General features: G+C 34.8%; 1 protein-coding gene across 8 annotated transcripts in view; it reads left to right on the plus strand.

The window, feature by feature from the left end:
• Nucleotides 1–25,887, plus strand: part of CACNA2D1 (calcium voltage-gated channel auxiliary subunit alpha2delta 1) — a 507,150-nt gene that overhangs the window by 248,760 nt on the left and 232,503 nt on the right. For all 8 annotated transcript variants that reach the window (XM_028490128.2, XM_028490135.2, XM_028490130.2 and 5 more), the window contains one exon: nt 19,726–19,785. In XM_028490128.2, coding sequence (XP_028345929.1) covers nt 19,726–19,785 — 60 coding nt within the window. The remainder of the gene's footprint in view (nt 1–19,725; nt 19,786–25,887) is intronic.

Here is a 25,887-nt window from a genome sequence, read left to right on the forward strand (position 1 = left end):
GTTGTCCATTTTATTGGCATAGAGTTGCTTGTAGTAGTCTGTTAGGATGCTTTGTATTTCTGCGGTGTCTGTGGTAACTTCTCCCTTTTCATTTCTAATTTTATTGATTTGAGTCCTCTCCCTCTTTTTCTTGATGAGTCTGGCTAATGGTTTATCAATTTTGTTTATCTCCTCAAAGAACCAGCTTTTCGTTTTATTGATCTTTGCTATTGTTTTCTTTGTTTCTATTTCATTTATCTCTGCTCTGATCTTGATGATTTCTTTCCTTTTGCTAACTTTGGGTTTTGTTTGTTCTTCTTCCTGTAGTTTCTTTAGGTGTAAGGTTAGATTGTTTATTTGAGATTTTTCTTGTTTCTTGAGGTAGGCTTGTATAGCTATCAACTTCCCTCTTAGAACTGATTTTGCTACATCCCATAGGTTTTGGATCCTCGTCTTTTCATTGTCGTTTGTCTCTAGGTATTTTTTGATTTCCTCTTTGATTTCTTCAGTGATCTCTCGGTTATTTAGTAGTGTATTGTTTAGCCTCCATGTGTTTGTGTTTTTTACGTTTCTTTCCCTGTAATTGATTTCTTATCTCATAGCATGTGGTCAGAAAAGATGCTTGATATGATTTCAATTTTCTTAAATTTACTGAGGCTTGATTTGTTACCCAGGATATGATCTGTCATATCTGGAGAATGTTCCATGCGCACTTGAGAAGAAAGTCTCATCTGCTGTTTTTGGATGGAATGTCCTATAAATATCAATTAAATCTATCTAGTCTATTGTGTCATTTAAAGCTTGTGTTTCCTTATTAATTTTCTGTTTGGATGATCTGTCCATTGGTGTAAGTGAAGTGTTAAAGTCCCCCACTATTATTGTGTTACTGTTGATTTCCTCTTTTAGAGCAGTTTAGCAGTTGCCTTATGTATTGAGGTGCTCCTATGTTGGGTGCACATATATTTTTAATTGTTATATCTTCTTCTTGGATTGATCCCTTGATCATTATGTAGTGTCCTTGCTTGTCTCTTGTAAAAGTCTTTATTTTAAAGTCTATTTTATCTGACATGAGTACTGCTACGCCAGCTTTCTTTTGATTTCCATTTGCGTGGAATATCTTTTTCCATCCCCTCACTTTCAGTCTGTATGTGTCCCTAGGTCTGAAGTGGGTCTCTTGTAGACAGCATATATATGGGTGTTGTTTTTGTATCCATTCAGCAAGCCTGTGTCTTTTGCTTGGGGCATTTAATCCGTTCACATTTAAGGTAATTATGGATATGTATGTTCCTTTGACCATTTTCTTAATTGTTTTGGGTTTGTTTTTGTGGGTCCTTTTCTTCTCTTGTGTTTCCCACTTAGAGTCGTCTGCTGAAAAATCAGCTGTTAACCTTGTGGAAGTTCCCTTGTATGTTGTTTGTCATTTTTCCCTTCCTCCTTTCAATAATTTTTCTTTATCATTAATTTTTGCCAATTTGATTACTATGTGTCTTGGCGTGTTTTTTCTTGGGTTTTTCCTGTATGGGATTCTCTGTGATTCCTGGACTTGGGTGGCTATTTCCTTTCCCATGTTAAGGAATTTTTTTACTATAATCTCTTCAAATATTTTCTTGGGTCCTTTCTCTCTCTCTTTTCCTTCTGGGACCCCTAAAATGCGAATGTTTTTGTGTTTACTGTTGTCCCACAGGTCTCTTAGGCTGTCTTCATTTCTTTTCATTCTTTTTTCTTTATTCTGTTCTGCAGCAGTGAATTCCACCTTTCTGTCTTCCACGTCACTTATCCATTCTTCTGCCACAGTTATTCTGCTATTGATTCCTTCTAGTCCATTTTTCTTTTCAGTTATTGTACTGTTCATGTCTGTTTGTTTGTTCTTTAATTCTTCTGTATCTTTGTTAAACCTTTCTTGCATCTTCTCGATCTTTGCCTCCATTCTTTTTCCAAGGTCCTGGATCATCTTCACTATCAGTATTCTGAATTCTGTTTCTGGAAGATTGCCTATCTCAGTTTCATTTAGTTGTTTTTCTGGGGTTTTATCTTGTTCCTTCATCGGGTATATAGCCGTCTGCCTTTTCATCTTGTCTGTCTTTCTGTGAATGTGGTTTTTGTTCCACAGCCTGCAGGACTGTAATTCTTCTTGCTTCTGCTGTCTGCCCTCTGATGGAGGAGGCTATCTAATAGGCTTTTGGAAGTTTCCTGATGGGAGGGACTCACAACATAAGATTTTATGACTTGATTTTTTATCATAATGCCAAGAGGACGCGGTGATGCATTTAAGGATATTGGAGGAATCCTTTTTTCAGTTGAAAACAGTCCAAAGTACTAGCAGAGAATATTTAATAGGATGATATTACAATTTGAAGAGAGCATGAGATTGCAGTTAGATAATGAGTAATGGTGGTATAAACAAATCCACACACTATTGGGTTGATTAAATTTATCTTTCTGGGAATTGAATATATGGTGGTCTTTTATATTACAAATGAGGTTTGAGGAAAGTTAATGAAGCTGAACCCTCACTAGGTGGCCATGCTTTTCTGCCTGTTTGATTGATAGCAAAGGATTGCTATTGTCTTTTAGTAATTAATCTCCTTTGTGTCATAGAACAAGTTTTTTATTTAAAACAATTTATTCAAGGTTAATACAGTTATGGATATGAAGCAATTAAACATTGGCTTACATTCAGGATAAAGAAAAACTAATTGATAAACTGAATTCTCCATGCATAGAACAAGAGCAATACAGTCTTACTGTGGAGATAATTCTTTCTGTGGATGTGAATAGCAATATTATTTTTGCTTCTAAGATTGTTACTTTTAGTTATAAAATTTTGCTTCTATGACTTAAAAATCATTCAGTCAGGAGTCCAAAAATGGCAGTTTGCCATAGTTGGTCACTTCACTGTTTGATTACAAATTCTATAACAGGGAATTTTTTTCAAGGCAAGGCAGGTTTAGCTAATAATTTCAAACAATATACTCATTTCAAATTGCTTATCTTTGAAATGTATTTGAAATAAAGTTTGTGGCTCCCATCATTCCATTTATTTACTGTAAACTTTTAATTCATTCATGATTTTAAAAAAATAATTTAAATTCTTTCTAAAGCAAAATCACATCTATCCCTTTGAGCAGCCCTAATGCAGCTATGACTCTTTTCTCATCTGTGTATTTCCAGCAACTCACTCAATAACAACTCTGTGAATGAAACCTTTCCTGTGTGTGTGCTTGTCCCTCCTATGTCCCATTTTGTAAAAATTAAGTTCTTCTCTGCTCTTTCATTTCTCTCCAGTATCTACTGCTCTGAACCTTTCCCCAGACTTGCCATAATCAGGTGGTACCTCTTAGTCTAAAGTAATGCTTTTATTCGTCTTTGCTTGTAAATCCTTGTGAAATTTCACATTTTCTGGTATCCTGTTTGTCTCCCATCTCTAAAAACAATATAATAAATGAAGTCACAGTAATTGCATGCTAAGAAAACTCATGATGACTATTCCTATGGATATTTCAGTTTAGGAGCACTTTTGGAATAAGTAATACAGGTTTAGGCCAAATGAGTAAGTCTTGGATGGAGAAACTTTAGAGCACTATTGGCCAAGTAGGGAAAAATTTAGGGACACATGCAGCCTGCAACATCTTTCTGGATTCCCAGTCACCAGTCTGTATTACTCTGCTTACCCATTAAATAATCCCATTAATACTCTTCTTATGCATTAAATAAGACCAGAACACTGCAGCCCAAATACTCCTTTCATAGTGTTGAAGTTGGTGGATTTTTAAAAACCTAATTTTCTTTACTGGTTATTTAGAAGGTAGACATCGTACCAATTTCCTACAGTGATGCTTTTCAACAACATATTACCTTATTTTCTTAGACAAATTTATGCTACATTACTTTATTTGACATACAACAAGCCAAACAAGTAAACTATTCCTTAAATATGACCACTGTATTGTTTTGTTTTTCACTGTCTTACCCACCAGGTATCATTTTCTCCCTGTCTGCTAAATTCTTGTTCTGCTTCCTACCTTTTTCACAAATCCATCTAATCAAAACTAATATTTTCTTAGTATACTTTTGGTCTATTTTATGTTTCTTTCTCTTTATGATCTTTTCCCCAGGTAGATTATGATGTGCTATGATCTGAGCATGAATTTGGCTGTCAGCTTATCACAGCATTCTACGTAGCTCCTAAAATCAAGTTCTTCAGATAGAAAGGAGGTGATTACAAATACACGTTGATTGATTTGATTAGTTAAATCATTTTTAATTTGTTGATGGCTATTAGCAATTTCCTCAGAAATCTTGGCTATTACTATCTTTTTTTCCTGTTATGTTTACCTATTTATGTGTAGATGATCTTTTGACCTTTTCTGATGTTGTAATTGAAATGATTCTCATTTATTAAGCCAGCAACAGATATTGCTGGCTTAATAAATACTACTGTACATTGTCCTTATTTCCATTGTTAATAATCTGTAGGCTACATCGTTTCAAGATTCTATGATACTTGAAAGGATTCCAATTTAATAATTTTCTATACAGTTTTTACTTTCAGATGACTAATCCTTTCAGAATGTACTCGTTTTATGGATTATTATGGTACTTACCTTCAACCTGTGAGATTGATTGAAAGTAGAAACATAGATTTCATGTGCATTCAGTTGAAAATAGGCTCATATTTTTCAGTATTCACCAAATCATTTTTTCACTATTGCCAGATTTTATATTACTGACATTTATTTAAAACTAGATATGAGTGAAGTATAGATTCATGGATTTTATAAAATCATTTATTATCATTTGTGACCTTAAAAGTGGATCAAGGGTTATGGAAGGAAAAGACAACTTTAGAGATATGATTAAGTCTTAGATGGTTTATGTCTATTGTGACATTAAATTTTCACCATAAACTTGTGAGGGTATTTGAGATCATCATCTTCTTTTTATATGAGAAGAAACTGGGGTTTAAAGATTATATATAATAAGTGGGAGAGCCACAGTTAGAATTCAGATCTGTGTCTAAATCCATCGTGCATCTTTCTTGGATGCATCATATTATCATATATGGGTATATACTCATTAGCTTTTATGATCGCTATTAGATCACTTTTCAAGGAGTCTTCCATTCTATTCCCTTTGCTTTAACATGTTCCCCAACATGTTACTCAATCTGGAGATAAAAAAGGAGTGTGATAAGCTTTTAAAAGCATAGTTGCCCAAACATATTTCTTTGAGACTGTCTCTGCATATGTCAGTAACCCTGCATCTCTGTCAGGCTGAGGTATTTTGGAGCCTGCTGGGTTGGTCACACCACAGTAACACGAATGACAGTAACACCCTGCACCCTTCACTTCACTTTGCTCTGTAACACACGTCAAAGTTGCAGTTTGGGCCATTAATCCCTTACAGAGATTTTGGTAAAATAATTTTTAGCATTTCTTTCACGAGTCCTTGGGGCCAGGGATAAGGACAACTAGAGGTATATTGAAAGCTCCTAGATACCTTGGGTAAATAAATCTCTGCAGGAACATTTCATCTGCTGTTTCAAACTTGGACAGAGTAGATACAGTCTGTGTGTCCAAACTAGGCACCATTCTTCCCCTTCACTTGCCTTTTTAATCATTAGGCATCATAGATCTCTCTTGAAGGATTGAGTTAATGGAGTTTTTGAGGAGGGAAACTTACCTCCCCAATGCATTTTTTGTTTGTTTGTTTTGAACTGATCATTTCTTCCATTCTTGATATTCATTCTTATTGATAGTAACATTGCCACTTTTGAGTTATCAGGGTGGATAACGCTTACCTAATTTTTAGCTCTGCAACTTTATCTCATTTCACCTATTGTGTTAGCCTGGAAATGCTATGGCAAAGCAATGGAGTGCATTGGAGTGGGGACAAAAATAATCAGATGTGGCAAAGCAGTGGAGTGCAGTGGGGTGGGGACAGAAAAATAATCAGATGTGAAAGAATTCTGCTACTTAGAAAATGAGCTGGGCTTCCCTCGTGGAGCAGTGGTTGAGAATCCGCCTGCCGATGCAAGGGACAGAGGCCCGAGTACCACAAAAAAAAAAAAAAAAAAAAAGAAAATGAGCAAGACATCAAATGCTGAGGGCGACTTTTTAAAAGTGCTTCATTGGTTTTTTGATACATACATACCTGAGCTCCTCTCTACTGAATATGGAATGAGAAGAAATTACTTCTTGTTCGTAGTTTGTCTTCTACTTATGTGATATTGAGGGCAAGTTGTATAACTTCTTTTAAAAGGTAGGCTAGGGGCAGGGCTCTGGAATAGGTAGCCTTATTCAAATTCCAGCTCCTCCACCATTGTCTCTTTGCTAAGCACTTTATAGGAATTATCCCATCCTACAAGCATAGTAGATACTATCATTAATTCCACGTGTAGATGAGCAAACAGACCTCAGAGTTGTTTAAGTTACCCTACATTACGGGCTCTCCGAAGTATGTCTACTCCTCTATAAAAGGTGTATCTACTAAGTTTGTAAGAAAGACAGATGGCATAATCCCTATAAGGTGCTTGGCAAAGAATAAATACCTAAATGATGTCAGCCCTTCTTATTTTTTATCTCATTATGCTGGTCAACTGAGGTGCCATCTGTAAAAGAAATTCCATAAATTGTGAAGAGCTACACACATTTTAACCATCATTATTCTTAATAACATCATGTGCCTTGTATAATGAATATACAATTTTAATCTTCTTAAAAAGGAAAAGAAAAACCTTGAACTTTCCATCTGAGAGCCCAGGGTTTAAAATTTTATCACTTCTTAGAAGTTTATACCTTAGAAATATGAGCAGGAAGTTATAGGATAATAGTGTGAGCATTATTAAGAGAAATTTGATATTATCATTTACTGGAAGCTTTTTACTCAAATTGTTAAAACTTACTTGAGGGTAAGGAGAAATAATAATGTTACTCAAGTTAAAAGTAAAAACCAAAAAATACTGAATATCAGTGCTTTCACTGTCGTGGCCTGGGTTCAGTCCCTGATCGGGGAACTGAGATCCCACAAGCTGTGTGGCACAGCCAAAAAGTAAAAGATAAAATAAAGAAAATAAATAAAAAAATAAAAAACACCTTCTCTGTCAAAGGGAGGAACAGGAATGGCATGTTTTCTGCAGATTAGTAGTGGATGATGTTTCTGATATTTGAAAAAACCTAGTAAATTGCATATTTTGCCAATTTGACTGATTTACACATCATAGTGATTTTCCAAACCCTTGAGGAGAAATTATACAAGTGGGGGAGGAGCACACAGTACACACTTTTATCTACCACAGCATGTGATACATTCACCCCCAATGTATTAGCAAAAACAAAATAAAAGGAGTATTTCCATAGCAACATTAGCAAAATAGAAAATTTGCCTACCGTCAAGATTAGATTTTTTTTTTTTCTGAGCCAACAACCCACTCACCAAGTTGGCAGCCTGTGAAGAGTTAATGAAACTCAAAGGTAAATTATTTAAAACTAAAAAGAAATGAAGATAACATGGCAGGAATGATAAATAGTTTACAGCCAGTCAGAGGGTAGCCTGAGGTAAAGGAAACAAATCTCCTTTGATAGAATAAGAATCAAAGGGAGGGTGGTTGGAGGGGAGCTGGAGATGCAAAATGGTTATTGTAAAATTGAAAGGATGGAGGGTGGCTCAAGCAGCTGTAATCTGACAGGACCTTGGACACTCTGCAATTTAGTTAGACCATAGTGACATATATTGATAGCTGTTTGATTATACCTTCAATAAAGTGAAAGAACTCCTTTTTCCCCTTCTTAATTCCTAAAAGCTAATGTTGACGAAGATGTCACTGCTGTGTTTATTTAGCAAAAATCTCATTTAATCCCTAAACAATTCTGTGAAAAGGTATTATTATCTCTGTTTTACAGATGAAGAAACAGAAGCGTAGAGAAATTAAATAAATTCTCCTCTGTTTTCAAAGTCAGTACATCTTTTATGGTTTCCAGAATTGTTGAACAAGCCCTGCACAAAATTTTAACTAAAAATAAGAGCTAACTTCAAAATTAAGTTCAGAATAGCTGAATACTTTATGTAATAACTTTAGTTACTATGTAATACTAGGAAGTTAATGCATTTACTAGTACTTTAAATTTATGTGTTGTAACTACCCTCTTAAATTACCTGCTCAAAGAGTATTCAGGGCAGTGGAAGGTAATGGATGTCTGTCTGTCTGTGAGTTGATTTAGAGGGTTAACAATTCAGGCTGTTTTAAAACTCTTGAATTATGACAAGGGAAATATGGTGATAAACACTTTAGTGATTATTATGTGCTGAAGGATACGTTACATATAAAAAAAATGATCCTTTACTGACAGGATAAACCTTTTAAGTTAGTTTTCACTTTAGGATATCAAAATAAATTTGGTAGATTTTTAAAATCTGCCCTTCCTGATAATATTTTTTTTTCACTTGTTCTCAGTTTATTACTACGTATGTAAAATCATAGGTATGCATATATGAAACTAAAGATAAATTACAAATATACGTTCTGTGACCAGGTGTATTTATTTCTATTCCTGTGTCTAGTTATGGTCTTTTAAGGGAGTTGAAGCTTTTGAACTCACCTTCTGTTTTTTCTTAAAAACAAAAGATTAGAAATAAAGTAGCAAAAAAATAATTTCAAAGGTACTTCTCATCTATTATACTACATATTTTTTTTTTTTTTTTTTTTTTTTTTTTTTTGTGGTACGCGGGCCTCCCACCGTTGTGGCCTCTCCCGCTGCGGAGCACAGGCTCCGGACAAGCAGGCCCCGCGGCCACGGCTCACGGGCCCAGCCAATCCGCGGCACGCGGGACCCTCCCGGACCGGGGCACCAACTCGTGCCCCCTGCATCGGCAGGCGGACCCCCAACCACTGCGCCACCAGGGAAGCCCTATACTACATCTTTTAAATTAATTATGTCAATTTGCATCATGTTCAGTTAAATAGTATTTTTACTCTTTTCATAGACTAATAAAACTCATGTGAACTTTGATGCATTCCTAGATTTGCAGGAAGGCAGAGCCTCACGCAAAGCATCTGACAGTGAAAAATGGTCTTAACACATCTTTTTCCTTACTTTTAAAAGTGGTTGCATACTTCCCCAGTTTTTTTTTTATTACCTGCTTCCTACAAAATTTGATCACTTTCTTATAAGTAAAGCAATTTCTCCCTTTCTAACTTACATAAAGTTTTGTGCTTTATGCTGTATTTGCCAACCAACATATGAAAAACAAAATGAAGCCTGAAGCCTGCAGATTGTGAGTAGTGGGCTCATAAGAACTGAGCAAGTTTAATCCACTTAGTATCCTGTATACAAGAAAGAAGGGAAGGAAGGAGAGAACCGTAAAGACCATAAATTAAGGCAGATTAAGGCAGTGTGTTTCAATAATATATTTCAAAGAAAAAAATTGTAAGAGAAGGTAATTTTAGACCGTGGCTAAAGATACAGATATATTGTGCATAAAGAAGATGTGGCACATATATACAAGGGAATATTTAGACTTCTGAATCGTCTCCAGTATGTCTGATTTACAAGGTTTGTTTTTTCAAAAAGAGGGCTTTAGGACAAATAGTTTGTCTCATTTTATTTCCCACAGCTTCAGGAGCTTGCTGTTAAGGTAATAGCATTGTTCTGCTTGAACAATGCTATGTATTTTTATTTTAGAGCAGTGCTTCTCAAACCTTAGTTCATATTAGAATCACAGGAAGGTCTTGTTAAAACATAGATTGATAGGACCCACCCCCAGAGCTTCTGTTTGGTAGGTCTGGGATGGGATCTAAGAATATGGGTGTCTAACCTTTTCCCAGGTGATGCTGCCCCTGCTGGTCTAGACACACTTTGAGAAGGGTGCAAAATTCACGCTCAGGAAAGAACTGAAGACAAAATAAAGATTACATCAGTTATTTGATGGTGAAAGTTTGAAGATATGGAGATGGACCAGTGAACATTTTTATGGAAGCAGGCTCAACCAGATATGGTATATCAAGTAGTGGGAAGGATCTGAGATTTTACCCTTCGTGCAAGCTAACAAGCTAGCCAACCACCATTTCACTGGTTCAGGAGCCTCCCTGAGTTGGACACAATGGATTTATATGTCCCCACACAGGAGGCAGCATGAGCTTTGTGTTCCCATGGGTAACTTCTGACCATCAAGTCTAGGGGGCTATACTGAGTAGCCCAGGTGGACAGTGCCTATGCCACGAGCTTGTGTCACAGCTGAGGAACACTGAACCCTGAACTTGGGAAACCCCACTCTTTTAAAGGGCGCCTACCAGCAAGCCTGCCTAAATTTTACCCCACAGGATTATTTTTATTTTCCTGAGCAACAAATAAATCTGTCCTCTGCCCTGCGGGGAGACACTCTCTGTCTTCCAAGGCTGTTTGCTACACAAACATTCTTGAGAAAATAATCCAGAGCAGAGGCTGCCCTGCCTCTGTTTCACATGCGGTGCAGAAACATGAGAGACCCGTGGAGAATTGTCTCCCAGATGGTGATCGGTTGTAGGATTAATTCAGAGGGAAGAGTGATGACATAATTAAAATCATTTAAGAATCAGAATGGAGGAACTATGGTTCAGGCAGCCAAAATGGACCCGGGTGGCCATTGTGGATGTGGTTTCTTGGATTTCTGAACCTGCATTGGTATTCGACATTTAAACAGTAAGGCAACTTATTATATCGATAGATTAGTTCTCGAATCCCAGAGTGGAATTACATGGATTAGTCTGGATCCCTATTACATTCACAGCCAAATTCTACTAAATTTTAAGGATCAGGTGGTGATGAATTAATCCAGCTATTTTTAAGAATTAGGTAGTGATGTATTGATTCAGGAATATGCTTGTCATGTGGGAACAAGTTTTGTGGCCTCTCAAAGTATCACGATAATGAATGGTGATAATGTAAGTGAACCTTGTTATAAATCTTGATACAACTGAGATAAAACCTTGACAGGGTTTGAAAATGATTACTTATGCATTTCTACACACAGCAATTGAGCGTCCGCTCTCTGCCGCACATTGTGTGCAATACTGGATGTGTACAGACATGAAAGAACTGTGTCCTGTGCCTAATGAACCCGCATTTAGTAGTTTATTGAAAGTGTGTGTGTGAGAGAGAGAGAGGAGAGGGAAAAGGAAATGAGGGAGCAGGAAGGGAGAGAAAAAACCAGAAAAAGATGGAGAGAGATAAATTACGTGATGGGAGTCAGGATAGTGTAAGGATAGGGAACTAGTGGGTTATTTTCGTTTCCGTCTATCAAATTGTGCTTCTATTTTGAATGGTGTTTTTCAAAGAGTAATTAAATCCATATGTCTAATATAGCTAAAAATGTTACTCTCTAGAGGAGTGTTTTCAAAGTTTAGTCCATGGAAAAGATGTATTATATTAAGCATGTAGATTTCTGGGAATGATACCAAGTATAGAATCAGAATCTTTGGATGGTTGTGGGGTTGAGTGGGTTTGTATGTGGTCCAGGTGATTTGAACAGGCTTATCTGGTGATTCTTCTCAGGTGTCAAAGTGTAGAGCTGATGTAGAAATTATATTCAGTTCAACAGTCTTTTAGTGTTGGTGCTGTAGAGCCAAGAAAAAGGTAGTGATAATTGCGAGTTGTGTGTTAATTTACTTTCACTACTGATAAGAGGAGTTTTGCTCTTCTTACCAGATGACATCTCCTTTACCTGGCTTATGTATTCCAAGAGTCTGCCAATTTATTTGGAGCTAATTACATCTCTGAATATTAGACTTGAAGCTTTGTGGTTAATTTCAAAAGCATTTCCTAAATATGGTAGATCCAGGCTGAAATCTGTACAACAAGATCCAGAAGCCATGTTCCAAAAGATTTAATTTTCCCTGGGCCACAAATAGGAGAATAAATGACGACTGGCTTGATTTCAGCAACTTTTATTTATGTTTTGCATATATTATACGCCCTTAAATCTTATACTAGAAAGAAAAATAGTATTCGTATTATAAAATTTTTATTTCATATAACCTGGAATGAAATCAATTGTAGGAAAATGATAGGCCATCTAAAAGAAATAATCTGTCACCTTACATTGTACCTTATGAGTACAGTATAAGATTTGTATATGATTTGCTTAATATAGTCAAAAATTTATGTTTCGCTATTAATCTTGATAATCCTCTACTTATGTCACGGTTCCAGTACGTACAGAAGTGTTAAAATATTTGAGTAGACATAAATAGCAAGATTACATACTTTATTTCTACTTGGTCAGTCTACAAATAATTTTAATCAAAATATGTATTAAAAGTTATATGTTATATAGTCTTTTCTCTTTCACTTGAGAAGCAATGCTCAAAAAGGCAAACTCCTTTTTTTTAACCCCTCCATAAACTCAAGTAGATGAACTGATGCTAAGTTATTTTTTTTTTTTGCGGTACGCGGGCCTCTCACTGTTGTGGCCTCTCCCGTTGCGGAGCACAGGCTCCGGACGCGCAGGCTCAGCGGCCCATGGCTCACGGGCCCAGCCGCTCCGCGGCACGTGGGATCCTCCCGGACCGGGGCACGAACCCATGTCCGCTGCATCGGCAGGCGGACTCTCAACCATTGCGCCACCAGGGAAGCCCAATGCTAAGTTATTTTACCGGGTTTGGTAGAATTCCTCAAGTCATTGGAATATATTTTTCTAAATTAAAATTGGATTTTATTTTTTAAAAAACACTTTTTCTTTGTCTTGGAGTCAATTTGGGACTACCCTGCTAGAAAAATGAAAATGATTTGAAAAAAAGAAAGATAATGATTATAATTAATGTGCTCATGTTTCATGTCATTAAAAGCAGAAAGTCTGCAAAAGTATGCTTTAGGCAAGCATAAGTAAAACATAAAAACAGAATTTAGTCATCAGTGTAAGAGTGAGCTTGCTAAGCCATGGAACCGTATTGAAAGGGGATTGTCATGTCTTTGGATAAGTTGTCTTGCTCAAGTGTTGATTTAGCATCTTTCAAACTGCATGAGTAGCGTCTATGAGAACAGAATGATGGTCTCTTGATGGAGAGATGGAATAGGTAGGACTATGTTTACAAATAAGGCCTGTTCTGTGTTCTGACGATAAGGATGCAATAAATGCATAGGCTTTTGGTGCTGAAAAGGGGGCTTAGAGATGGTTCCAGCTTTGTTTCCCTGAGGGTTCTTCCCTCCTCCATGCATTACCTTTACTTTCCAAAACAACCAGCAAACCATTTCTCGAAACTTATTGACATTAACCAAATCTCTTGTGCAATCGAAACCATCACTTGCAAGGGTGATAGGTTTCACTTTAGACAAATCATTCACCCCATGAAGCCGGTGGAGTTTCTCTTCAGTATTCAACCTGCATGCAGCCTATTAGAAAGAAGAATCAACAGCATCAATATCAGAAAACGTTCACATAATTTAAAAAAATGCAGGCCACACGATGCCAGAGGATACAGACAAATTCATTTATAGTGATTGCTGTGGGTAGGGCAATTGGTCAAGGAATGAATAAGGTGAACTTCAAGGTTATTTGTAACATTTTATTTTTCACATTAAAAGTTATAAAGCAAATTTTAATTAAAGATAGAAATGAATTCTGGGTGATGAATTCCAGATTTTTTGTTTCTATACTTGTCAGTGCTTTTAATCTCCTCCCAAATCAAACAAATAAAAAGACCTAAGGCTAAAACTTGTCATTGGCTAGCAGTCCTCATTCATTTTAGAATCCTTCCTGTTCTTTATTTTTGAGACATTGCCATTCTTGATAAAAGCAATATTTAAAAAAATTTATTCACCATGTCACTGATTCCACTGTAACTAAACTAAAACTAACAAATGTATATTGTAACCATTAACAAAGCATCTGTCAAACACTGATCCTATGTTGTTAAGTGTGTGTGTGTGAGTGTATGTTATATAGGATATGATATATGGTATATGAATGTGTGGCAGTTCCCTTTAGAAGCAGGAACTGAGTCCTGTAGTTTTTCGTAAACACTTCTATGTAGCAAGTGCTAAGTAAATGTCTGTTGAATAAGAGCAAATGCACACTGTACTTCTTATCCTCCAGTCAGGATGTATATTTACCTAGAGATCACAGTCATCAAGTGTCAAAACATGCCAAAGGTAAAACTCATCCTAGTTAGCCTATTCAATTTTTATAACTTTTCTCAAATCCCAGTTTCCAGCCTGGCTTCTTTAGCCAATAGATCTTTCTCAAAGTACCAATAATGTTCCTTTATAAAAACATTTTAAACAATATGTAAGTATAGCAGGTGTGATTTTTAAAAAAGTATAAAGCAATTTCTCTACACGTGAAGATTTTTATACTAAACTCCTTGTTCACTAGGATATAACAAGTTGTTAGAAGGCTTTGGTAGAATTCTGCTGGGTATATATATTTACATGAATTTAAAGAAACATTGTTTATACGTTGTTTTATGTGAATTTAGTGAACATTTTGCATTGTTTCCCATTATTTGGTGAAAGTTATTAGAAAGAAAAGAGTATTTTTACCTTTTAGATGGAACATTGTACTAAATATTCATGGAGTTATGATGTTATCTTTTCTATTGAGGTCTTCAAGCTTTCTATCACCTTAAGAAATGCAAAAGAAATGTCACACCTCAATCTTATTTTTTTTTAGTATTTCAGGAAATAAGGTGAGAAAGCAGGACATAATGATCTCCTCTCCTTTCTCATTTTATTTGTAGTAAAAATAAAATGAAATAAACTGAAGCACTCATTTTATTGACTAGTGTATTAAACTGCTATATTCCCTAAATTGCATTTGCTTTTGGCCCACCCTATAGTTCCATAGATAAGAGCTTTCTTGCAGAGCAAAATACAGTGAAAATGTAGGGGCCATTAAGATGTTTTCATTCATTTCACTCACTTATATACATATTGAAGTGGTCATCAGTGGTTACAGTTCTGACATATTCTGTTCTAGGTAGTTGTGTTTGTAAGATTCAAATTGAAGTAAAACTTTGAGTTTATAATGTGCTAGATATTGAGCACACCAATAGAAAATATATCAAGTAGATATTATTGTTAAATGCTGAAAAATGTTAAGTCTATTGCCTAAATCCTATAGTTAGTGAATAGCAGCACCAAAATTGTAAACCAGATCTGTCTGATTCAAAAGCGCATGCTTATTTTAACTATAGCTCCAAAGTTATTGATGGCACCTGTACACTTTTCTTCAGAACATAGAAGTCTGTTCTTTCACATAAGTTTGCTATTTTCAATAGATATTGTTAGACCATTCAAATGATTATCCTGATTCTTTTGATATGTTAACATTTGATGAGGATAGGGAAAACTTGTCAACAGAGGCATAATACAATAATTTGTTCATCCTTATTGGGTGTTAACTATTTGAACATTAATCATATAACACACGCATATTTTACTGGTAAGTCTGTTGTGGATAACTATTACCTGCTTATTAGAACGAAAAATCTTGACATCACTAGCCAAAGAAATCGTTTTGAATTAGAGATGTTTCTTTGAATGATATTTCAATTCTTGATATTATTAATATAAGTACCAACATTGTTGGAGTCTAATGGAACTATCATGTGATCCCTGAAGGTTTACTTTCAAAGCTATCAAAAGAAAATTCTTTGTAATTAAATGTTTCAGAGAACTTTATCTTTCATCTGCAATAAACATACAGTCTAGGAAGCAAGTTATTTACAGGTTTGGAAAATACTATTATTTCCAAGAAAAAAATACATTTAAGTATTGTTAAGGAGAATGATAGAATTATTTCTTTTTATACTGTACAGTTATACTGCTTTTATTAAACTTTCATATCCCTTGCCAGATGCAATGCTAGTGGAAGAGATAAAGATATGACAAAAAGGTGAAGGTTGGGAATGAATAGTCCTTCAAGGGAGCTGATCTTTCTCTGATCTGATAAAACCTCTCCCATTATCTATTTCTTTCTTTTTTCTTTTTCTTTTTTTCCTTGCAGATCACTGCATATCAAGAGCTTTTTCTCTGATTAGCAGCATTCTCTCAGGATCTGAGGGCAAGACTTATGTAAAGATAGTTTCCAAATTGACATACGACATGTGCTGTTTTTACAATTTGCCTTTAGAAAATTCTAAAAATTACTAGGAAATTTTCCATTAATCTGAAATAGTTTTCTACCAGTGTTTTTTATTTTGATACTACTATGTCTTCATGTATTCTATGAATGCCAAGTGATGTTAACACTCTGATGGGTTTAGTGGGAACTAAAGATTGGTCTTGTGGAATAAGAATAAGCTTTGGAGTCAGAAGGCTTATGTTCAAGTCCATTTTGTTAAACTTGTGAGTCCTTAAAATAGTCTTTAAAATGATTTTCTTAAAAAAATGATTTTCTATTTTAAATGCTCAAACCAGTAGGTAGGTAGGGATGTACATATTATTATTACCTTTATGACATTGTATATATACTTATCATTCCATACCCAGAGGATTTTCGTATATACATGTGCTGTTTCATTTATAATAAAGCCGTATAATTAAACTTTCTCACTTACCTTAATATGAGAAGAATTTTCAATTTTCTCTTGTAGGTATTTATGCTGAGCTGGGTTTTTTGTTTCTATCTGGTTCTCCGTCTGGTTTTAATGTTTGATACTATATTAAACTGTACTATGAATTAAATGAGAAAAGATACATTTTCTTTTTCTGAAGTAGGTTATTGTTATGGGTATATATATATATATATATATAGCTAACTGTGGAAACAAGGATGTCCTACTGAGCAAATATTCACATTTTATTAGGTAGGAATTTTATCAGTCTTAACACAATTTGCCTGTGGCATTTAATGGTAGGTCATTGGCTTTAAAAATAAAATGTCACTTGACTAGAATAGAAGTTAATTAGGGACTTGCAGTGTCCAGAAGACATGTCAGTTTTCTATGAGTCATGACTAGCTGGTCTTTTGCCACAAGAAAAAAGCACCATCAGCAACTATTTGTATCACTCCCCAAGGTAGGCTAAGTCTCTAAAGTTCTGTATTTTGCTTTGTCATGAAATCTGCTAGGTAAAAAAAAAAAAAAAAAAAAAAAAAAAAAAAATTAATTTCTTCATGAAAAAAGAAGATAATAGTAGTGCATTTTCATGATTATGTATCCCTAGATTTCCAAGCTGGGGATATAAAATTTAGCAACTTTCCAGCTCTAAACTAACCTTTTAAAATACACTTTTTTTTTTCCTTATACATAACTACAGGTCTTTAGGTTTCTAAAACTATCTCAGAATCTTGCAGTAAATATCATTTACTTGATAAAATTAGTGTTTATATATATATTAGAAATAAAGATGATTTGGACTCTCCTCCCCCTAAGAGAATTGTCTGATACTTTGTGACCATTGTTCATCCCTCTTTAACATATTTTTTCTAGAAATAATTAACTGTGATGATTACTGTCACTATGGCTTCTTAAACATGGATTAAGTTCATATTATAAGCCATGTGATTCTGAGTCAGATCATTAAGTTATACCTTCTCCTGCTTTCCAGAGTAGAGAACAGCATGGTTGAGTTAGAGCTGGTGTCTTGCAAACCACGTGTGGCCTTGTGGGTGAATGCCCCCCAATGTGTTTTGTTTGTTGGGGTGGCAGCCTCCTTCTGTGTGTCTCGTGAGGAAAACATGTTAATATCGCTCTTCAAGACATTTTAGAGTTCTAATATTTCTTAATCTAAAAAATTATTTAACTTATTTATATTTTACCCGGTATTTTGTTTAAATTCACAAAATGCTTAATTTTATTATTGGCCCCATACATATGAACAATTTAGTTGTTCTTATGTGGCCTGTTAAAAGTGAGGGAAGACTTATATTCTGGATTTTGTCAAGAATATGCCTTTGTGTTTATTTTCTCATTCTGTCTTTTCTTTTTCTATCTTCCCTACTAAAGTTTTCCTCTAAAGAAATGGCTCCCATTTCCATTTGTTTTGCCATTTTATTCACTTTCTTGCAACAGTTTCACACGGAATTTGAGTTTCCAAAAATACTGTGATAAATATTACTGAGATGTATACATTTTTCCCTTGGTTTTTCTCTGTTTAGGTTTTTGACCTTGTAGGGATAGAGAACCTTTTCTGGGTTACTCTCCCTGGTACAGTATCTTACATTTACTAGCTTCTTTTATGTTCCCTTGCTGTCTAGTAGTTGATAAACTGAAACCATTGTCATTTAAGCACACTGTAGAATTTTTTCTTTAAATTAATTCAGTTTAGGGATTCTTAAGAGATTTCCCACTAGGCAGTATTTTGTAGTCATTGGTAATAGCTATGTAAGAGTTTAGAAGAATGATTATAATATTAAATAAGAGGGAATAAAAGCCAATAGACTAATATAAAGCTAGTCGAAAGGGATGTTTCCATTCCCCAGTGTGGGCTAGACTTCCACATCAAGAGCACACACTGAAGTATAGTCCATAGTCAAAGATCAAAAACGTGAATCAAAAAACCGCTATGAGATTATACTTTTCTAAAACCTAACCTGATCATTTCTATCTCCTAATAAATGAGTTTAATACATTTATTATATTTACTGATATACTTGTCCCATTTTGCCTGTCTCCTACCTGTGTGGGGGGCAGGCTACAGGTGAACTCAGTACTCAAAGGGACACAATGTACAAATGGAATCTTAACTGTCCTTCATAGTTAGATAGCTGACATGTATATTTGCTTACTGTCTGCCAGGCACTGTTCTAAGCACTTTATATATAGTATCTCACTTAATCCTTTCAACAACCCATGAGGCAGATTTTGACATTATTCCTATTAGAAAAGGGGAGGAGAGACTTAACTTTTCCGAAGTTTGCACAGCTAGTATGCAGCAGGGTTGGTATTTAAACCCAGGCAGTCAGGTTTCAAATCTGTTCTTAATCACTAAATGTTACTGTGTCTCGTGAAAGTTTAGCACATGGAGAACATGATAATAACACTGGAAAATACAAAGAGAAAACTCTAAAAACTATTAGACAAGGGGGAAAAAAAAGAATTTATCCACAAAAAGTCATTAGCAGGCTGACAATAGGCATTTCATCTCCAGCTGAACCTAATGGAATAACATTTTAAAAGTGCTGAAGGAAAATAGGTCAGGCTAGAATTCTCTAACGACTTTGGCATATAAGAGTGAAGGGGAAATAAAGCCTTTTCAGATGTGCGGATTATGATTGTTTGTTACTCATGGGTATTTGAAAAAACTCTTAAGAATGTACTTTAGCAAGGAGAAAGTTATTACATTTTGTGACTTTTGGTAAAAAACTAAAAATGCTTTTAAGAAGGTGCCTATACAGCACTTAGCACATATTTATTGATTCTCATTGTTATTTCCTTTCCAGTTATATAGAAATATATGCTATAAAGGTATTTATGAAAAGCAAGATTCTACTAAGATTAATATAGTGCTCAAAGATTTTTTTAAAAAAAACAAATGAAATGTTAGTCATTGATAGAAAGCACTCGAAGTGGACACTACTGCCAGTGATGGCAGAGGTAGTAAACTTAACGGTATTCAAGAATACTATGCTATTTATATTACTGAAGAGTAAACACATATGTATCAACTTTAGTAAATTAAAGTATTAAATGATTTAGAATTTATGAATCACGAATAAGGAATCTCTTCTTTTTTACGTGTCTTAATAATTGATTTGATAACCCAAGCACTATGTAACAATTATGTATTCATGTGGTCATCTGAATTCTAAGATTTCTTGTTTTCTTTCCAGCGCCTGGCTTTGGAAGCCGAGAAAGTTCAAGCAGCCCACCAGTGGAGGGAGGATTTTGCAGTAAGGACCCTTTTTAACCACTTGATTTTTTTAAATAAGTACATCGATGTTTTATGTTTGGATAATTATGATTGCATTTAAAATATTTTTTTTAGTGATGGACTCTTAAGGTATTATGGGACCAAAAACAGCTAGCTATAGTTCGTTGCTTTAAAATATACCTTGAAATATTCTCATACTCAAAGGTATTTATAAAATTAATAACAGAAAAATAACATTAAATTATAGTATTTGAATAATCTTTGTAGGTATTATGAATATACTAGTTGAAAAACAAGTGACATTTTTTAACAAGTGACATGCATATTGTAGTCACTTTGACGGTGAGCAATGCAATTAAAGTTAGAACAGATACATTAAAGCCTCTTAAAATTTAATTTGCTCCACATTAGTTAGAAGTTATCCTTCGTCTGCTCTGGCCTGCTTTTAGAAACGTCAGCTGATATTAACTTCTGCACGTATTTTTTTGATAAACTGCTTTTGTGCTCCAAGATTCACTGGGCTAATTATACAAATCGCAGAAATTCTTCTTGTGATGAGTTCCTTCTCTCCTTCCTTCCTTCTTTCCTTCCTTCCTCCCTCCCTCCTTCTCATGTCTAGCTATCTGTTATATCTTCTTACATCCATGGTACACAATGAAGAAGCCTGATCTTAATAGTTAAAATACTTTTGTTACATATTTGAATTGTTTCATTTATAGTGAAAATCTCTTTAGTTTCTTTTCTTTTTTTTTAAACATCTTTATTGGAGTATAATTGCTTTACCACGTTGTGTTAGCTTCTGCTGTATAACAAAGTGAATCAGCTATATGTATACATATATCCCCATATCCCCTCCCTCTTGTGTCTCCCTCCCATCCTCCCTATCCCACCCCTCTAGGTGGTCACAAAGCCCCGGAGCTGATCTCCCTGTGCTATGCGGCTGCTTCCCACTAGCTATCTATTTTACATTTGGTAGTGTATATATGTCCATGCCACTCTCTCACTTTGTCCCAGCTTACCCTTCCTCCGCCCTGTGTCCTCCAGTCCATTCTGTATGTCTGCGTCTTTCTTCCTGTCCTCTCCCTAGGTTCTTCAGAACCATTTTTTTTTTTAGATTCCATATATATATATGTCTACAGTATTTGTTTTTCTCTTTCTGACTTATTTCACTTGTATATATGTGCCACATCTTCTTTATCCATTCATCTGTTGATGGACACTTAGGTTGCTTCCATGTCCTGGCTCTTGTAAATAGAGCTGCAATGAACATTGTGGTGCATGACTCGTTTTGAATTATGGTTTTCTCAGGGTATATGCCCAGTAGTGGGATTGCTGTGTCATATGGTAGTTCTATTTTTAGTTTTTTGAGGAACCTCCATACTGTTCTCCATAGTGGCTGTATCAATTTACATTCCCACCCACAGTTCTTTAGTTTCTGATCAAAGAAAAATTCCAGACAACTCATTTGGGGGATGTTAACCCCCCTCGCCCCATTTAAAATACGATTAGAGTTTGAGTGACAGCTTGATAATACTGTTCAATTGTCTTTGAATGTTTTGCAAGACTGCAGTCTCAGATTTGAAGGTAAGAAAGTTGTGGTTCAGTAGAACACTAAACTGAGGTTTAGGAGTTGGCACTTTTACTTTGTGTTTATGTGATTTTATTGTCTATCAAAGGAAAATATAGAAAATGATACTTCATTCACTAATAATATAGGATAACAGTTAAATAGTATTTCATGCTTGATGATTCTGATATTATTTATTTTTACTGTCTTTTCCACAAATTTATGTTTCTTAAGCAAACTCTTAGTCTACTCAGTTGAGACTCTATTTGACTGTCAGTTTGATTCTTTCACTTGAATTGATCATATTGCTTGATTTGTTGGTGTCATGTAGGTACTGGCTTAATTACACAATTGTTTGTTATAGGTATATTAAGAAAGATCAATTTGTCATCCATAATATATAAAGAAAAAATCAGTGATTAAGTTAAAAACACAACCTTTCTGAGTATAGAGGACAAGTTTTAAGCTCATCCAGTGAAGATTTTACAGTGCAGTTTGTTGCTGTTAGATGTAAGGAAAGTAAACCTGCATTTTTTTGTGTGTCTTGAATAGACCAAAAACAGCCAAAGTAATTTATCCCAATAAATATCCATTCGAGAACCAATAATTAGTGATTTACTTTTCTTCTCCATCTTAGAGGTGGCATAGTAAAAGCAGTGTAAAGGCATAATAGTTGTGAAGTTAGACGTTGTATTTTGCCTAGTCTTGGTATATAAATTGGCGCTGTTTTAGTTTAAATCCTGAGTACTTCTGAGAATCCAAAAAATCATTAAGGTCATCAAATCAGATTGCATAGTATATAGATTCTATTGCTGTTTCAAAAAGCTTTTCTCGCATTAAAGGAATTTGGTAATATTTCATGTAGTCATTTATTGGTTGTTTGTCTTTTCCAGCTTTCTAGGGAGAAATGATGTGTTAAAAGTAACTTTACAAATAGGAAGGTAGTATATACAGTTTCCTTTCCCAGATATATTGGCTCATTAACACTAAGTTAACATTTTGGCAGTGATTTATTTTTCCTTACAAAAGTAATGGGTGACCACTGTAGATGACACAGCAACTCTCAGTGTGTGCTAGCCATTACTCTATTTTACTGAATCCAAACCATCATCAATTGTAAGGCTAAGAAAGAAAAAAAGAAGCTAATTAAATTGTGATGCACCAACAATTTTAAGCAGTATTCATATTTGTCGGATGTCAAAATGTGTAAAACTTTACCTTGAAACGTAACTCCTTTTATGTATTCTCTCAGTGCCTATATCCAAACAGAAGTACTGCTAGGAAAAGTCATGCAAGAGGACAAATCAGTTCCACAGTGACACAGATACCATTACTAGATCTTCTATGGTTAAATAGAAGATAAATTGTTTACCCAGTAAATGTTAGGAGTTCTTAGCAAATAGTCGTCACCGTGTGGGAGAATTCTTGAACAAATTCTGTTCTTAATTTCCCCTTAGATCACCTCACAATTTATTTAGGACTTGTGGATGTACTGATTGACATTAGAAGAGACTGTTAAAGGGAAAACAAATTAGAGAACTTTAGAGCCCTGTCAACTCATTTCCCCAGTACCCTTCTTGATGGACTATAAATGATGTTCACAGGACACATATCTGTCACAGTTTGCATGTTGACAATTGATATTTTCCCTGAAGTCTTTACAATAGCACTTCCCTTTGAAATAGCATAGGTGATAGACAGTTGAGATAGTTGTGATTTTATATTTGAAGAATAGAACATGAATGAAGACTGCCTTCAAAAGCAAGTAAGTAAATAGTGCAAAAATAAGAGACCCTTTTTCCCTTTTTCCTTTTTTCTTTTCTGATAAACTAGATGATGCTTCAATTCATATACATATAATAAGGTTGAACACATCCTTCAAGACCATAATAAACATCAAATTCATGCATGGTTGGAAATTAGAAATCATCAACATTAAATGTCTCTTTATTTTGTGATTACATACAAAACAATCAGAAATTTTGTCAATATCTTAACCAAACATTTAAACGTTTAATTTGAAGTTAAATGCTGCCATACTCCAAAATGTCCTTCTTTTAAACTTTATAAGTCTTTTATCTTTTAAGGCATTTAACTGTATGCATCAGTGCAATACTTCTTTAATGCCACCCTTTAATAATTTAACACTATGATGATTTAGAAGGCAGAAATAATTTCCTAAAAGGTACATTAACCTTTCAAAATGAAATATAATATGCCAATTCTTCCCTCTAGTATAAGTAGGGTAGTTTCATTAGCATTACTTAGGAAAAATGTTGATTAACATTCTGTACTCTGTAGTGCAGAGAAATCTCAAGAACAACAAGAACAAAAGGCAAAGCACTAAAATGCTGGCAACAAGAAAGGGCTCCTGTAATTCACACTCTCCCTCAGCTCCACTCAATTCCCAATTGGATGTACAACTGAGGGAACAAAGGGCATACACTCTAAATGGATGAAGATTTATGCTGTCATGCATTTACAAGTTCAAACCAATATTTGTAAATAAGCTGTGTCTACCAGCTGCCTTTCAAGTCTGCATGCAACTTACTGGCATTAAAGGGCACCTCTCATGTCGCTTATGATGGACAAATTATTTTATTAAGGGCAGGTGGGAGAAGGAAAGAGGAGCTTGGAAAATTAATTGTTCTGCGTAAAATAATTGCTGTTATTTCTACTGAACAGATCTTTTCCAGTTGCTTTTGAAATCTCTTTTGATTGCATTGCAATGGTTGGTTAACTAAAGCAATTTTGTTTCCAACTAAGCCTGCGATATTAATTGTACGTACACATGTATAAACATAAGGGGTACCTAATTTGTATTTTAATAAGTAGGATCTTTATGTATGACTTATTAGCATCAGCTTGTTATTGTGAATGCTGAGTACAGACAGTCTAGAAATTGAGCAGTAAATAAAACATTTAGGGAGCCTTTTTTAGCTCCAGCTTCACAGAGAAACTAAATTAGATGGTGGGAATTTTTCTAGTGAAGTTGAACGTTATTGAGTGTTAATCAGGCTAATTTAGTTCTCCTAATTGAGTTTTAATTATATACATATATTTTTTTTAAATTACCTTACTCAAATCATATTTTGAAATGTTGCTTTAAAAGTTGTACTATGTAGAATTTTGTTTTTATATGAGTTAAATTAATAGGCACTGGCATTCTATTTTATTATTTCATCTCTCCTAATCATTTCATGAAATAACATCACCTCTGTTGATTGTAGCACAAACAATTGTGAATGTGGGATCTATGAAATCATACTGTATTTATTTTGGTTACAATGTATAAAGAGAAACACTATTCTAAATTATAATTGTTCAGGTTCAGGATACGAAAGTGCTGTCTTTTTAGGAATCAAAAGTGGGGAGTACATACAGACAATGGAATATTATTTGGCACTAAAAAGAAATGATCTATCAATATCAAGCCATGAAAACACGTGGAGGAACCTAAAATGCATATTACTAAATTAAAGAAGCCAATCTGAAAAGACTACATACTATATGATTCTAACTATGTGACAGTCTGGAAAAGGCAAAACTATTGCTAAGAAAAAAGAAAAGACAATCAGCCCCAAATGGAGACACATATGCTAAGCCCCACATCACCAAACCATGACTTAACTTACAGTTTCAACTCTCCTAGAAATGGAATCTTTAACCAATTGGTCAAGTACCTGATGAGCCCTAGTTAGGAATCTGCCTGATAGACCCCTGCCATCCTCTAAAGGACAGTAGCCTTGCAATAACCAACCTGCCTTTTTTGCCTAGTACAATTTCCTTTTCCCCACTCTCTTCTGCTGTAAAAGTCTTTCATTTGGTACAGTTCCTCAGAGATCCTTTCTATCTGATAGATTGGATGCTGCCTGATTCAAATTGATTTTTGCTCAAATAAACTCTTAAAATTAAAAAAGAAAAGTAGGCGGGGAGCGGCATTGTCTTAATGAATGAATGAATTTAACAGATTATCAAAATGATTTTAGTCTCTAGCTGGATTTAGTCTTTCTTAGTTTCTTCATTTGGTTGAATTGTCCTTTTGGAATCAAGAGCTTACATATTATGCAACAGTTCTTATGTAGAGAAACAATCAATTTTTTACTACTACTTTTTTTAAAGAGTTTTGTCAGTTTCTCCTCATCATCAGGATAGATGAAAAGGAGCCACAATGCAAAACTGATTTACCCTCAAATTGTGGGAAACCAATTTAGTAGAAAAGAGCCAGGCACATTCATGGTACCATATTCTTTTTGCTTACACATACATATAAATGCCCATGGTAAGAGCATTATAAGATAGCAGAGTAGAAAATAGTAACCGTGGGCTTTAAATTATTAATTATCCTGGATGATAACCCCTCTCTTTTGTTTCTTATGTTGAATAAAAGAAGAAGCAAAATATTTATCCAGTAATTACCTAGCCAATAATCTTGGTTTTATTTTTAATAATGTTTAATCTGTTCTAATGATCTTCCTGTTCTCATTACTTCTTTTAAAACGAAGGTCACATGATAGCACATGATGATACATTAGAACTCCCTAAGTAAGACAT

This window comes from Physeter macrocephalus, chromosome 5 (assembly GCF_002837175.3).
Source record: "Physeter macrocephalus isolate SW-GA chromosome 5, ASM283717v5, whole genome shotgun sequence".
Classification (NCBI taxonomy): Eukaryota; Metazoa; Chordata; class Mammalia; order Artiodactyla; family Physeteridae; genus Physeter; species Physeter macrocephalus.